The sequence below is a fragment of the Eubalaena glacialis genome, chromosome 3, assembly GCF_028564815.1.
Source record: "Eubalaena glacialis isolate mEubGla1 chromosome 3, mEubGla1.1.hap2.+ XY, whole genome shotgun sequence".
NCBI lineage: Eukaryota > Metazoa > Chordata > Mammalia > Artiodactyla > Balaenidae > Eubalaena > Eubalaena glacialis.
Genome location: NC_083718.1, coordinates 26,662,249 through 26,676,466, shown reverse-complemented (window position 1 = coordinate 26,676,466; position 14,218 = coordinate 26,662,249). Strand labels below are relative to the sequence as shown.

Here is a 14,218-nt window from a genome sequence, read left to right as displayed (position 1 = left end):
GACCTGCCTCTAAGGGCACAAATCTCATGTTATGTGTTGGGCTGCACCCCGCAGGCCCACAAGCCTTGTAGTTGTCCAGCCTCGAGACAAGAGCTCAGAGACAGCGACAGAGACATCAATGGTGTTTGGACAGCGGATCTTACCCAAAGGGTCCTGGAGCCACACCCCAGCTTGTTCGGCAGGCAGGACACGGAAGCAGTCTCCACTACTCAGGGGAGAAGGAGGCTACCATTTATAGAGGGAATTGACATCAGGTGGGCTCATCAGGACTGAGTAAGCCCTCTGATAAAGAGGATTGAATAGTCACGTGAGTGAAGCAGGGACCGGGCAAGCAGCGGAGGTACAGAGAGCAAGAGAATAGCCGTCTTAAGTGGCTTCACCATACAGTCTACCATACATACCCTGCACCACCCTTACGATCTTGGTCCACCCCTCTTCTGCGATATCCCTGGCGTCAGGTGTGCAGAGGTGCCCTGCAACCAAATACCACAAATGCAATACAGACACCAGCAGTGCAAGAGTATCAAGAGCCCAAGAGGTGGGCAATCTTTGGAGCCAGGTGCTTATCCGGTCGATTTTTCATGGAAGTTCACAGGAGGACGACAGCGGCATCTCGCTGTAGACCCAGCAATCAAACTCATTTTGTAGTGAGGCCACCATTGTCACCCAGTCCGCAGACAGATTACCTCCGCTCAGACTAGGGATGAAATGTAAGATGTTTAACAGATGGATTACAGGGAAGATCGTGATCATTAGGCAAAATACAAGCAGGGTCAGCATCCTGAGATATCACCACCCCTGCCTGTGGTCATCCTGGCCTGCAGTACCATATTGCCTGTCCACCCCCAGTCCCTACAGCCGGTGCTGAATACTGGAGAGGCGATGTGATAGAATGGTGCCTTTCTCCAGTAGGGGCCCTGGATTAATTCCCTTAGTAGTCGGGGGGGACTGCAGGTAGAAGACAGGTAAAACCTGTAGGTCCCTTTCTAATCCTATTCTCCACGAGGCAGCAAACCCAAACCACCAGGGACTTACCTGCCAGTCTCAGGGCCATTTTATAACGTGTTCCCCTGGGGGTAGGTCCTGTGGCCGGGGCCAAAGCGAGTTGTTGTCCTGACCGGTAGTTGGTCCTTCAGCGGGCAACTGTTGAACTCAGGTTGTGTTGACTAGTTTCCTCTGGGTTAACATGGCGTCGGCACTGGGACGATTGCTCCTGGGATGTTCAGTTATAGCTCCTAGGGCTTGAGTTAGTCTCCTGGCCCACATGTTGAGAGAGCGAGTTCCCATCTCAGTTGTTGTTTAAGTAGCCCAGTCATCCTTTCCATTAGCCTGGCAGCAGTGGGGTCGTAAGGCAGGTGGAAATGCCAGTGTATGTCATGTTTATCAGCCCATTCCTGAACTGCATGGCCCTTGGTCACTGTCAACATCCATGGGGGTCCCATATGTCATGCTCAGCTGTCCTAGATGCCAGATAGGGGTTGATTGCATTGCTGGGTGACTCGGGTAGGCCTTCTGTAACGTCTTCCACCTGTTGTAATGCACTGTAGACGGCAGATAGCTGTTGCTGCCACCACACTGTATCATTGCTCTGCCTCCTGCCAGAGCTGGGACGAGAGGCCCAAGGGCGCTCTTATTAGTTTGCCGTTGCCATGGGCCCCAACTAAACCCTTCTGGGTAACTGACCACATCCAATTCACAAGCCAGTTCCTGAGTTAATATCCCTAAAGCCTGGGCCTGTAATCATTTAGGCATGGTAGGTCGGGGGTATGCTTGTCTTACCCGACCAGGTAACACCCTTGATAGGTAATCCAGGTCCTTGCATTTTGTCTGTATTCACCAGCCATCCTTGGGCAGTCAGATGAGCCACGAGCACGGGGCTGCTACTTTTAAACTGGAAGGAGACCCGGAGGTTAAGAAGATAGCATTAATATAATGGAACAGAAAGACATCTCTCACGGTAGACAGCTGCCACAGGGCCCCACTGCGGGATTATCCCTGCAACCTTTGGGCCCTACCATGTTAGTGGACAGCCTCCTCGGGATTACCCCTGCCACTTTCCATTCCCGTCCTTTTTTCCCAACATCTCAGCATTCACAGGAGTTTCCTCGGTCTCCCAGCTAGGCTCGCCAGTTCTTGGGCTGCACCCTGCAGGCCCACAAGCCTTGCAGTTACCCAGCCTCGAGACCGAAGGAAGAGCCCAGAGGCAGCAACAGAGACATCAGTGGTTTACTGGTCAGAGGGATCTGACGCAAAGGGTCCTGGAACGACACCCCACCATGTGCGGCAGACAAGATATGGCAATAATCTTCACTACTCGGGGGAGAAGGAAGCTACCATTTATAGGGGGAATTGATGTCAGGTGGGCTCATTGGTTATCAGGGACTGATTAAGCCCTGTAATTAAGAGGATTGGGTAGTCATGTGAGTGAAGCAGGGACTGGTCAAGCAGGGGATTTATAGAGAACAAGAGAACAGCCATCTTAAATGGCCTAACCATACAGTCTCTATGATTTCTGTGTATTTTTCACCTCCTCAAATAGATTATGAAGAAAAACAATCAAAAGGATATTCATGTTCAGTGAGCACCTACTAGGTGCCAAGTTCTGTGATGTTTAATCATAACCCATCCTTTGGGGAAATCGTTTATTATCTGATATTTTTATTTTTTATTTTGGTGGAGAATGTGGGCAATGGATTTTTTAAACAAGGGAATACTGAGACTTTGGGCAAGTTACTGAAGTCTTTTGTACCTTAGTTTCTGCTTCTGTGAGAATTAAATTAGATACTAGGCTTGTCTGTGACAGAAAACCCCAATAACAATATAGAGATTAATTTCTCATGTAAAAGTCGGTGTAGGGGGTTTTAAGGGCAGTGAAAATACTCCGTGTGATCGTATCATGGTGGATACATATCATTGCACATTTGTCCAAACCACAGGATGTAAACACCAAGAGTGAACCCCAGTGTAAACTATGGACCCTGGGTATCCATATGGATAATGACGTGTCAATGTAGGTTGTAACACATGTACCACTGTGAAGGTCTCCAGGGTGTCAGGAATCCAGGTTCCTTCTCTTGTTTTTCTGTTGTTTATGATCTTCATGTCATGGACCGGCCAGCAGGCCCATATTCCATCCAGGACAAAGGTGAGAGGACGAGGAGAGCAGACCTCACCCTTTCAGGACACTTTCTAGCTGTTACACAGGGCACTTCTGCTTCTATTGCACTGGTGGAGCTTAAGTCACATGTACCTCACAGGGTACACCTGGGTGGCCGTGTGCCCTGCTCCAACTCGGGGTCTTCTGCAGAGGAAGAGGAGGAGGGCAGGTATTGGGGGGCAGCTAGCAGTCTCCGTCACAGAGTGTAAGGCACGATAAGTAGGGCCTGGCATAATCAGTGCTTATTCCAGTGTTGTTCTTAGAAGCAAATAAACGCCTCCTACCACAATACCAAACACTAGGATCTTTTCTCACTAATGGAACGTCTCTAATTTCACGGTAACCCTTGTCCATGCTGAGGGTGTGGCCAGGGTGACTCTCAGTTCTAGTGTCCTCCAGCCTGTGTGTTTCAAGGGGGAGACCACAGGTGGCTCGACAGGTGAGGGGGGACATCTGAGCTTGTGGAGGTAAATGCAAGTGCCAGGTAAGGAAGTGGATGCTGAGGCGGGTGGTGGGAGGTTGGAGGGGTTCAAACACAGCTCTGCCACAGGCTCCGACAGGCCTGTCACGCCGCCACCCCTTGCATCAAAACTACATTTAAAAGATAGAAATTCAAAACGATTAACTTTAGGCTTAATCCCCTACCTAGGTTCCCAGAGACGGAGGCTCATCCCGGCGCTGTCCCTTGACACCCCCTCCCCTGTGAGAAAACCGGCCAACAGCGCAGGGGTCCGTTGGGTGGACGGCCCCTTGCGCAGCACCCAGAGGGGCCTCGGGGAACCTTTTGAGATTAAAGTCTATGAAATCGACGACGTGGAGCGGCTGCAGCGGCGACGAGGGGGCAGCAGCAAGGTGCGCCTCCCCCTCCCCACGCGGTGGCAGTCCCCCAGCAGGTCCCCGGGCTGACGCCGCGGCCGCGCCCGAGAGGAGGGCGCAGCCCACCGAGCCTGCCAGCGGCTTCCGGCGGGAGGCGGGCCCGTGCGCCCAGCTCGGGAGAGCAGCCTGCTTCTCCGCCCAGAGACCTCTGAAGGCTCAAAGGCCGGGGGAGCTGGTGGTCTTCCAGGCTCTCTTGGCTCCAGCTTGGAGCGCCAGCCGCCTTCTAAATTTGAGATATGCCAGTGATAGCCCTACCCCGTGAGGGGGCTGTCTGAGCTGAGCCCCCAGCTCCCTCCCAAACTTCCCAGTGACCTGCTCCTTTTGCACTGACCATAAGCACAAGTATTCCTTTCCAGAAGAGGTTGCCTGGGCTGGATTGGAGCTGAAGGTCCTTTCTCCTCCCCCCTCCACCCCTATCTCCTTCCCATCTGTGTACTAGGAGGTCATGTGCTTCAATGCAAAGCTGAAAATTCTGGAGCATCGCCAGCAGAGAATTGCCGAGGTCCGAGCCAAGTACGAGTGGCTGATGAAGGAGCTGGAGACGACGAAACAGTATCTGATGCTGGATCCCAACAAGTGGCTCAGCGAATGTAAGGCCCGTCACTGCGACTACTGGGTTCACCAGTTAAACAGGCCAGGCTGAGAGGGACACAGACGCTGTCTGAACCCGAGGGCCTTCCATGCCCATTGGCTGGAGACGGCCTCCCTGAGCGCAGGTGGGGGGGCAGGTGGGAGGGGTGTGGGCGGCAGCAGGGCGGTGAGTATTGCCCTTGCACGATTATTTCTTATGTGTCTCAGTCCAAAGCACCTGAAAATGAGATTTTTTTTTTTCCCCCTACATGTGGTGGACGATCACCCAGACATGAAGGCTATATTACCAATCTGCTCCCCGGCCACAAAATCACATTGCATATCTAGCCTGAAATAGACAAGAATTTATAGAGTGCTTAATAGGGTAGAATGTGCAATCCTAGAAAAGCCTCAAAAAGAACCCAGAAAGCAAGAAAAACATTCTTGAGTGAAAAGAGTAACATTCACAGTGTTATTTCCATTTAATAGACAGCCCAGGATGACAGTAACCATCTAATAACAATTCAGAACAATTCTGCTCTCTTTGAAAGATGGATTCAATTGTTTCTTATTTATTTGTTTCGAACCATTCCATTTACCACAAAATAAAGTTCACATCTGGTCCCAAATGTTTCATTGATATGGGGGCCCAATGCTAGACGACTTAGTCTCTGAAATGAAATACATTACTTCCACTAAAATTCCTCTCCCTCCTTTCCCGGCCGGCACTCACCAGCTCTTCCCTCCAGGCCCTCAGCCTCCCTGTGCCTCCCTCTCTTCACGACTGTCCCCTGGAGGTCACATCACCCTCTCCCCAGCATTCCCAGGCCAGTGCCGGGAGCAAGACAGGCAGAGTCTGGGGCTTAGGTTTAAGAAATACTGGGTGAAACGATCCTGGGCAAAGAAGAAAGGACAGAATTTGCCAGTCTTCTAGCTGTGCCCTGTCACTTTCACAGTATGTCTTCAGGCGGCTTCCTTTCCATAGCACTGAGGTAACAGCATCTCCCCTGAGTACCTCATGAGTGCATATGAGGATCAAAAGAACCTAAAGGGAGGACAGGGCACTGGGACCAGTCTGTGATGCATCTTAACCTTGTTGAGTTGTACCATTTGTGGTGACAACCGCAGTCCTGCAGACCCACTTTGGAGGCTGGCTGTGAGACCTTGGGTAAGACGCTTAACCTCTCTGAGCCTTGATTTCCTTAACTGTCAGATGGTAGGCACATAGTGGTGCCTACCTCATAACGTTGTTGTGAGAGTGAACGAGTTACTACCAGTCGAGTGCTGGTTACACTGCCTGCCCATGATGAAGGAGCAATGTCTGGTAGTAATTAGTGTTCGTATTATCCCAGAGTTAACAAAATAGCTATCCTCAACAGGAGACATTTCCTCAGCACCTGCTTGCATGATGCACCAAGGTAGGTCCCTTGTTAGAAATCTGGACAGAGACATGAACTCCTGCTCTCCAGGGTATTTCCATCTAAGGCTGTGATGAGGCAGACAAGACACGAACAAGGACATTAGCTGAAGTCTGGCCGTGGCATAAACATGGAGCCTAACGCTATGTTTCTCCCACGTGTGCACACCCTTTTCCTTCTTCCATGAATCCTCAGGCACTTCAAGATCCCAGGGGTGCCCATTCAGCAGTTCCTCTTCCTTTTTGCTGTTTTCATTAACATTTTTTGAGAGCTATTTATGCCTAAGGCAGGCTTGATAATTGTCTTCATCTTACAAAGTCACATTTTTCCCAGGATGGGAGCAGCTTAAACGTTGGTACATATGTAGATGCTTCCAGGAAACGATCTCTTCCTTCTTGCCTTTGTTCATGTCAGGAATCAGGGATTTTTTTGATGCTGAGAAAGGTAATGAACAGAAGGCCACATGAAAGGAGAAACACAGATTGTTTTTTCAAGATGAAGTGAAACCAAGAATGACCCCCAAAAAATCAATGAGACTGTATTCTGACTATTCCCTGGGTGTGGGTAATAGGCTGGGTGTTGGCTAGAAAGAAATGTTCTGGAATCCATTTTTTTAAATTTCCAAGGTGATCCAATAATATAGCTGATGTGGTTATGGTATGGTGAGGGGTTTTGTTTGGTTTTTAAATATTAGACTGGTATTCAGGAGCCTCAGCCTCATTCCCAGCCCCGGTCCTTATCAACTGCGTAACCCTGCGCAGGACGCCTCACTTCTCTGAGCTCAGTTAAGTCTCCTATAAAAGAAGTCAGCCTTGATTTCAACCCTTGATGTTCCTGTAGCTTATTACAGTTCTCAGACCACATTCACATTCATCGTCTCTTTTTGGTTCTACTCTTCATGGCAACTCTAGTTAGGAAAGTAGGCAGACTAGGGATTATGACTCTCCTGTTACTTTTAAGGACCCTTTGCCAGCAAAGATTAGGCATGGCCGACCTGGGAGTCAAGTGCAGGTCTCCTGCCTTGGATTCCAGGACCACCCCCACTGCCCTGGCTGCTGCCCATGCCTGCCCTCTCCATGCTGGGCACTCTGTAGCAGCCTACCCCCCTGCGCAGTCACCACTGGACCAGGTAGTGGCCGGGAGCCAGGAGAGGGTGGCCTCAGATAATTGCCCTTGAGGAACTGAAGGAAACAGACTTTGAACTCTGTGCAGGCCTGAACATTAGGGACAGCATCTGGGTCCTAAATCTCAGCTTCTGAGGACAGAATCGTAATTATTATTATTTTTAATTAAAGTATAGTTGATTTACAATGTGTTAATTTCTGCTGTACAGCAAGGTGATTCAGTGACACACACACATACATCTATATTCTTTTTTATATTTTTTCCATTATGGTTTATCACAGGATACTGAATGTAGTTCCCTGTGCTATACAGTAGGACCTTGTTGTTTATTCATCCTATATATACTAGTTTGCATCTGCTAACCCCAAACTCCCAGTCCCTCCCTCCCTACCCCCCCACCCCCTTGGCAACCACAAGTCCGTTCTTTATGTCTATGAGTCTAAGAATCGTAATTATTAACATAGATTCCATCATCACCCTAGTTCCCAAAGGACCAGTGAGTATATGAAACTGTACTAGGAAGTGCCAAGAGGCAGGGTCACTGCTTAGAGAGGCAGCTGCACACAGCTGTGTGAAGGACTAACCAGAGAGCAACACACTTATATCAGCAGGCAGAGGTATAAACATCATTCAGGTGAGTCCCCAAAAAGGAAGGGCTTCTCCACACCTCAGCTTGAAGCTTTATTTATTTTCCAGTTAATGAAGAAAATGGTGCTGGTAGAGTCCCAAATCCTGTCATGGAGATGGTGGAGGTGGGGAGAGCCTGATGTCACTTTGTCCCTCAGTAGAGTCACAATAAAATGTCAGGGGTCTAACGTCATCATTGGAACGAAGGGCCCCAATATAACTACAAGTAGTAAAGTGTTCTGTTCTCGACCTGAGAGCAGCAGAGGGTTGGGCAGGAGGGTTGGCAGCGCTGCCTAAGACCTTCCGGCGCAGGAGCAGGTGCAGGTGCAGGTACAGGTACAGGCACAGGTGCAGGTACAGGCGCAGGTGCAGGTACAGGCGCAGGTGCAGGTGCAGGTACGGGTGCAGTTGCAGGTACAGGCGCAGGTGCAGGTACAGGCGCAGGTACAGGTGCAGGCGCAGGTACAGGTGCAGGTACAGGCGCAGGTACAGGTGCAGGTACAGGTACAGGTGCAGGTGCAGCAGCCGCGGGCCGGCACGGCTGAGCCGTCCGATCACCCTTCCCCGCTGGCCGCGCGTCTCCATCGGGCTTCTCCTTCTTTGCAGTTGACTTGGAGCAGGTTCTGGAGCTGGATTCCCTGGAGTACCTGGAAGCGCTGGAGTGCGTGACGGAGCGCCTGGAGAGCCGCGTCAACTTCTGCAAGGCGCACCTCATGATGATCACCTGCTTCGACATCACCTCCCGGCGCCGCTGACGGGAGCCGCCGCCCGGCCGGCCCTCGCTCCCGATCCGCAGGCAGCCGTGCTCGGCGGGCCCTCGGTGCTGGCTGCGCTCAGTGACCACGGAAGGAGGACGAAGGTCGGTGGCAAGTCTGGAGTGAGCGTGGAGCAGAAGGCGATTTTTCTTTTGTTTTCTGTAGGAAAGGTGCAAACACCAAACACGCAGGAGAGGAGAAAATGATGGGAAACCCAAGGGACGTGGAAGCCCCCGTGAGACTGAAAAAGCACTTTGAGGAACTTTAAAGAACTTGTTTGTACATAAGAACTGCTGGCAAAAGAGACCTCACTCTTCTCCCAGTTTGTGAGAAAAGGCGAGGGTGGACGTGGGATTGCTGTGGAAAGCTAAAACAAAACAAGTTACTCCGAATGACTGATGAAGTGCCTTGCAAATCTTTGTTATTATCCAAACATTTATGTTCATACTTTCTTGTGTACAGATGGTGCTAGTCAAGATGAAAACAACAAAACGAACAAAAAAGAAAATCAAACACATTTTTGCAATGTATTTACAGCTCGTTTTCTCTTGGTGTTTTATCCTATTTCTGACTTGCTGTTTCTAAGTAAGTTGTGTTTGTAGAGCTATTTCCTAATCGGTATTGCATATGAATAAATGTTAACTGTCTGCTATGGTTCTGCTGGGAAGGCCACTCAAACAGAAGATAGAGACTTCCGGGCACAAGCCAGTGTGTTTCCAAAGAAGGTTGGAACAGCGGGTGATGCTCAATGCCAGCTCCTACGAGTGGCAGGGTCAGCAGGCAGACTCGGAGGTCGATCATGGAGCAGGTGCACGTGAGCTTGAGAGAAAAGAGAGGAGAAAGGGGTGCGTCTCTGGGGGAAAGGAGCCTCTATGACCTGGGCCCTACTTACCCTTTGGGTGGGATGTTTGTTCCGAGTAGTTTCCCCTCCAAGTCCTGAACACATATACTAGTTCCTTTACCCACGAATCCAGGGTTTTCATGGCCCTCATAACATTTTTCATATTCATTTTTATTCCAAAGACTCTGGATTGAAACCTTGAACCAATTCAGCAGAGCCATATTTTTTTGCTCCCTAGTTTTGCAAATTTATTAGAGCAGAGGATTTTTCCCAGTTTGGAGGACCTTCTCGGGCTTGTAGATGCTCAGAGACCCCAACAATATTGGTCCAGAACAAGGATGGATGTGAGGTTGCTCAACTTTTCTGTTGCCCAGGGTGCTGCTTAAATGCAAGAAGTCCCAGTCCTCATGTGAACCAAAGCCTCCATCCCAAGAAACAACTAGGCTTGGCCACTCAACCTTGACACCTGAAGGCAGAGAAAGTTTTCCTGTCATACATCACACACCTGTAGCGAGGCAGGGCACAGAGTCTCATGCATATGGATGTACAGGGCTTGACTTTGGACCTCATTCTCAAATTGAGATGTTCATCCCTGCCACAATTCCCTTAGGGACTATTATACCCATTTTAGTGATGGAAACCCAGGCACAGAGTGGTCAAGGGATTGTCTAATAACAGCTGTGGAACAGCAGGGCGTTCGCCTACCTTCCAGGTCAGGGCCCTCTCCCAGGCCCCTGCAGCCTGCCCACTGGTAGAGGTGCCCAGGGTTTTCCCTGTTCTTTTTGCCCTCAAATGCAGCATATCTTCATGAGCCTATTTCCAGGCGAGGCAGTCCTGGCTAACCAACTCCTCAGCCCCAACTGCTCCCCAAGGAAAAGGAACCTTTGCATTTCTTTGACAATGCTCTTCAGGACACGTGTAGCCCAGCATAGCTCAGCTGAACTCAGTAAGTGGGAACCATAGTCTTGTGAGCTTCATAGTACCAGTCCTTTACTGGTCAGAACAGGGCACAGACGGCCCCATTAGCTTTGTTTGGGAAGTCAGCCCCCTAGACTGGAAGCCAGCTCCGTGGATGACAAGTCTGGCTCTGTGTTTGGTTAGAGCACGCTCCTATGCAGAGGCGCACATAGAAGCTGCACTCCCATCTGACAGCTGAAACGGGCTACGATATGGTGAAAAGTTACTCCAGAGCGGATCATTTCCCCCTCTAGTTTAACAAGTGTGTCTGTCCCCTTGGAAGGCAGGGCTCCCACACCCTAACCTCATTCTGCAGGGCAGCCCCATGGCTCTGGGTGCACCTCTGGTCTCAGCATTTGTGTTAATGGCCTTGTTCAACAGCAGCATGATGGAAGCTTCTGGACCCCAGAGGATGCCAATCTGTTGAGTTTGTTTGGGTTTTCCATTCGGCACCTCTTTGGTTGCTGGTTTGATATACACCACTTCATGAAAAGCCTTTAATTGAGGGATTGTCACAGGTGAGTATCCTAGTCTTTGCTGGAAACAAACGCACTTGATTAGTAATCAGCGTCCTTAGCTTTTGCCCTGGCCATGTCTTTCCCACAGGTTACCTCACTGTGCTGACTTCCTTAGCAGGCCAGCACTGGGGCCTTTGTGCCTTTCCTGGAGTGAGACTAAGTGGAAACATCTACAGAAATTAAAATCTTGATCAGTGGAAACTTTCCTAGGGGAGTGGCCTTCAGCTTGCCTCCTGCCTAAACCTGCTTTATATGTTTGTAGCAACTTTATGAGATAGCCAAAGGGCTGGATGAGACCAGGAGCTCTCTTACCAAGTCAGATTGGCCTCGCAAGATGCCACACCAGGGAGCTTCTCACAGGATGCTTTTGGCCATGGTGTAGGAGAACAACTTGGCATGGAGGTTGTCCATTGGCTTTTTTCCTTTTTTTTCTTTTCCTTTCTTTTCTTTTCTAATGTAAGTAAGCTACAAACATCTTAACACACCAAGTATTTGTAAACCATGTGAAGAAATCATGATTTTTATGCTATAATGTGCTTATTCCTGGTTCTACCTATAAGTTGGTTGTACAGCTGGTCAGCTGTTCTGTAGCAGTTCTAATAACTGAAGAACACCTCATTCAATGGCCAGGTGTGAGGTAGGTCCAGGTCTCCTTGTGGTTTTGGTGACAGATAACCTAGGAAGGCAAAGGGAATGTCAAAGAACCCATTATTCCATTTTATTATCCACAAATGAAAGGACAAGAAAAATATTTATTTGAAATTAACATTTATACGTGGAAGCCTTAATTCTTTGTCTGAAATCTGTTCCCCTCTCCAAATAGTTTAGTGTAAGGTGGAAGCAAAACTCAGAGCCCAAAAGGGGAATAGTGATGTTGTTTCTGGGGAGTGAATCCATATTGCATTTCATGATGGTGTTTCATGTTGCCACAGAGTGAGAGTTTGCTTTATCCTGGGCTTTCAAGCCCCACCTGAGAGCTGCAACTTTTGATCTTCTTGTCCTTGAATTCCCCTCTACATCATGGGGAAGCTGTCACTAACTTTCATCTCTTCCAGATTTGAAATCGAAACATCCTGTCTGTTGTTTTATCTGCAGTTGCTATTCTGAAGGTGGGGAGCTTGAGATGCAAATGCAGAGGTTGGTCCTGTGTTGACTCAGGTGGGGCTCGTACAAGGGACCCCATGCTGGGGAGAGGAGAGAGCTGGGATAAAATGCCATGCAGCCCAGAGTGGGGAATTCGGCAGGCAGGAATCTCGCCATTTGTCATAAATTAGTCTTAAGCTTGGAGTCTGTGTTCCTGGAAGGTGGTGGTGACTTCATCATAGCCACAAAACCCATCCAGGGCAGTGGTTCAAAAAGTCTGACACACACACATATATATCTTGTGCCGGTTCTCGGATTTCTGTTCATGTTGAGCAAGAGCCCTTTTCTGGGCTTCAGATTCTGATGCTGATCATGAATTTTGGTTAATCCATCAGCCTTTTAGGTGTTACTATTCAAAAGCAGCTGTCTGATCTGAGTTTCTTGGGTTAGAGGCAGGGCTTGCAAGAGCCCAAGCGTTCGTTAGCCTGGCTCTACACAGTTGCCTGTGTCATTGGCCACTGCTGATCTGTAATCAAGGCTCCCACCATAAATAATGATGTGGTGAACATTTTTAAATCCCTATTCCAAGAAGGGTTTGGGCTGTAACAGAAATTACTAAAGATGAGTTAATTTCAAAATTGAAACCAGAAGAATTCATGAATTTATTCAGTGTTCTTTTCCTGCTGGAAGATTAGCCCCACTCCTTGAGCACATATTTAAAGATTTCCTCACTTTTAAAGGCAGTGTATTTTAAACCCTGAAACCATGCAAGTAAGAAACACGTTGAAAGCCCTGTTCTTGACAAACTGATGCTGAATAAATCATCCATTGGCGCTGGCCCTGGGGCCTGCCTGCCGCCACACAGGCAGTACGGCCCATCTTCCCCCATAGGGCACGCTCTTCAACACTGTCACGCTGAAACTTGACTGCTCAAGAAAGGCCCGTGCAGCCCACTTTTCTCTATGCCCAGTGAAACAAAACTGACACGCAGTTTCATTGACAAATGCCAGCAAATGTTCTAAAAAAATGTTTTTGTGGGGGGCAGTAGTGGGAGGACAGGTAATAGAATATAGTGTTCCTTTGGGTTATAATCTCTCTTTCTCCTCCTCCAGCAAAGATCTGTCAACATTTGTGGGTAAAAACTCTCAAATTGTGTCCCTTAGCAATCTTCCCAACAAAATACATATCTATTCCAAGCTGCTCGTCATTTCCAGATAACAGCATAATTCCAATCCAGGAGAAGCTCATCTTCTCAGAAAAAGTGTTTGCAAAGTTTTAGAAGCTGCTTATCCATCCCCAAACAACGCCTTCTGCTTTGGGGTGGCCCTGCTCGGAACCAGAGATGATGTCATAATATCGGACATACTTGAGGTGCTTGAGGTGGCATCAAGCCTTTAGTGCATATAATCAATATTCTCTAGATGCAGTTCCCAGCATCCATGTGTGTAGGGCGAGTGCTGAAATCCTGGCACTCACACATCTATTTTATGTAGATGTAGAAATCACCTTTGATCCTAAAGAGGCTCACTGTTTCATTCCCCATACTGCTAACCAACACCCCACATTGTCATATTCAGTTTATGAAGAAGTTATAATTTATTTGTAAACTCAGGATGTTGTTTTGTGGCGCCTCGTGTTTTATAATTTATTTATACACCATGGTTGGAAATGCTATCCAAGTGCTATGCATCAAAGTGTAAGTTTGGTGGATCTGCCTATGGCTGTTTTTTCTCCTCACTCTAGCAAGCTCTGTTAACAGAGACACAGGCAGCGGGGAGGAAAGAGAAATAAAACAGGAGAACAGGGATTAGGATCCAATCCTCAAAGTACAGGGCTTAGTTCAAAATCTAATTTGTTTCTAAAGTAAGTAGCTGAAAAGGAAAAGATCATTTCCTTTTGAATTTGATGATAACGGTCTTGGAAATCAGCCTCCACAGGCCTGAGTGAAAGAGGATCCAGCCTCCTCCTGCTGGTTCAACACTAAATTTCTGAAAAGTGCAGACAGTATTAGGTTCCTACATTTCCCTAAGACATCCCACCTCCCACCCCTGCTGTTACTGAAGGGGTTTGGAAAAGGAAACTGAAGTTCCTTACCTTGGATATATATAGTACATGTTTTTCTGGACAAACCAAAGCACTTTAGTGAGTCTTACAACCCATAATACTTAAAGCATCTTGTCCCCTCACTGGATCCCTGAGAGGCCAGGAGGGGCTGGGGTCAGTAGTCTCATTTGAGAGGCAGCTAAACCTAGGAGAAAAAGCCTTGAGCTCAGAGTAAGGAAACCAGGCTC

At 48.5% G+C, this 14,218-nt stretch overlaps 1 protein-coding gene across 1 annotated transcript in view; it reads left to right on the top strand.

The window, feature by feature from the left end:
- Window positions 1–9,036, top strand: part of KIF26B (kinesin family member 26B) — a 490,689-nt gene extending 481,653 nt beyond the window's left edge. Inside the window, exons 13-15 of the mRNA XM_061187375.1 lie at window positions 3,807–4,009; window positions 4,473–4,623; window positions 8,380–9,036. Coding sequence (XP_061043358.1) covers window positions 3,807–4,009; window positions 4,473–4,623; window positions 8,380–8,528 — 503 coding nt within the window. The 3' untranslated portion in view covers window positions 8,529–9,036. The remainder of the gene's footprint in view (window positions 1–3,806; window positions 4,010–4,472; window positions 4,624–8,379) is intronic.
- Window positions 9,037–14,218: the final 5,182 nt, after the last annotated feature.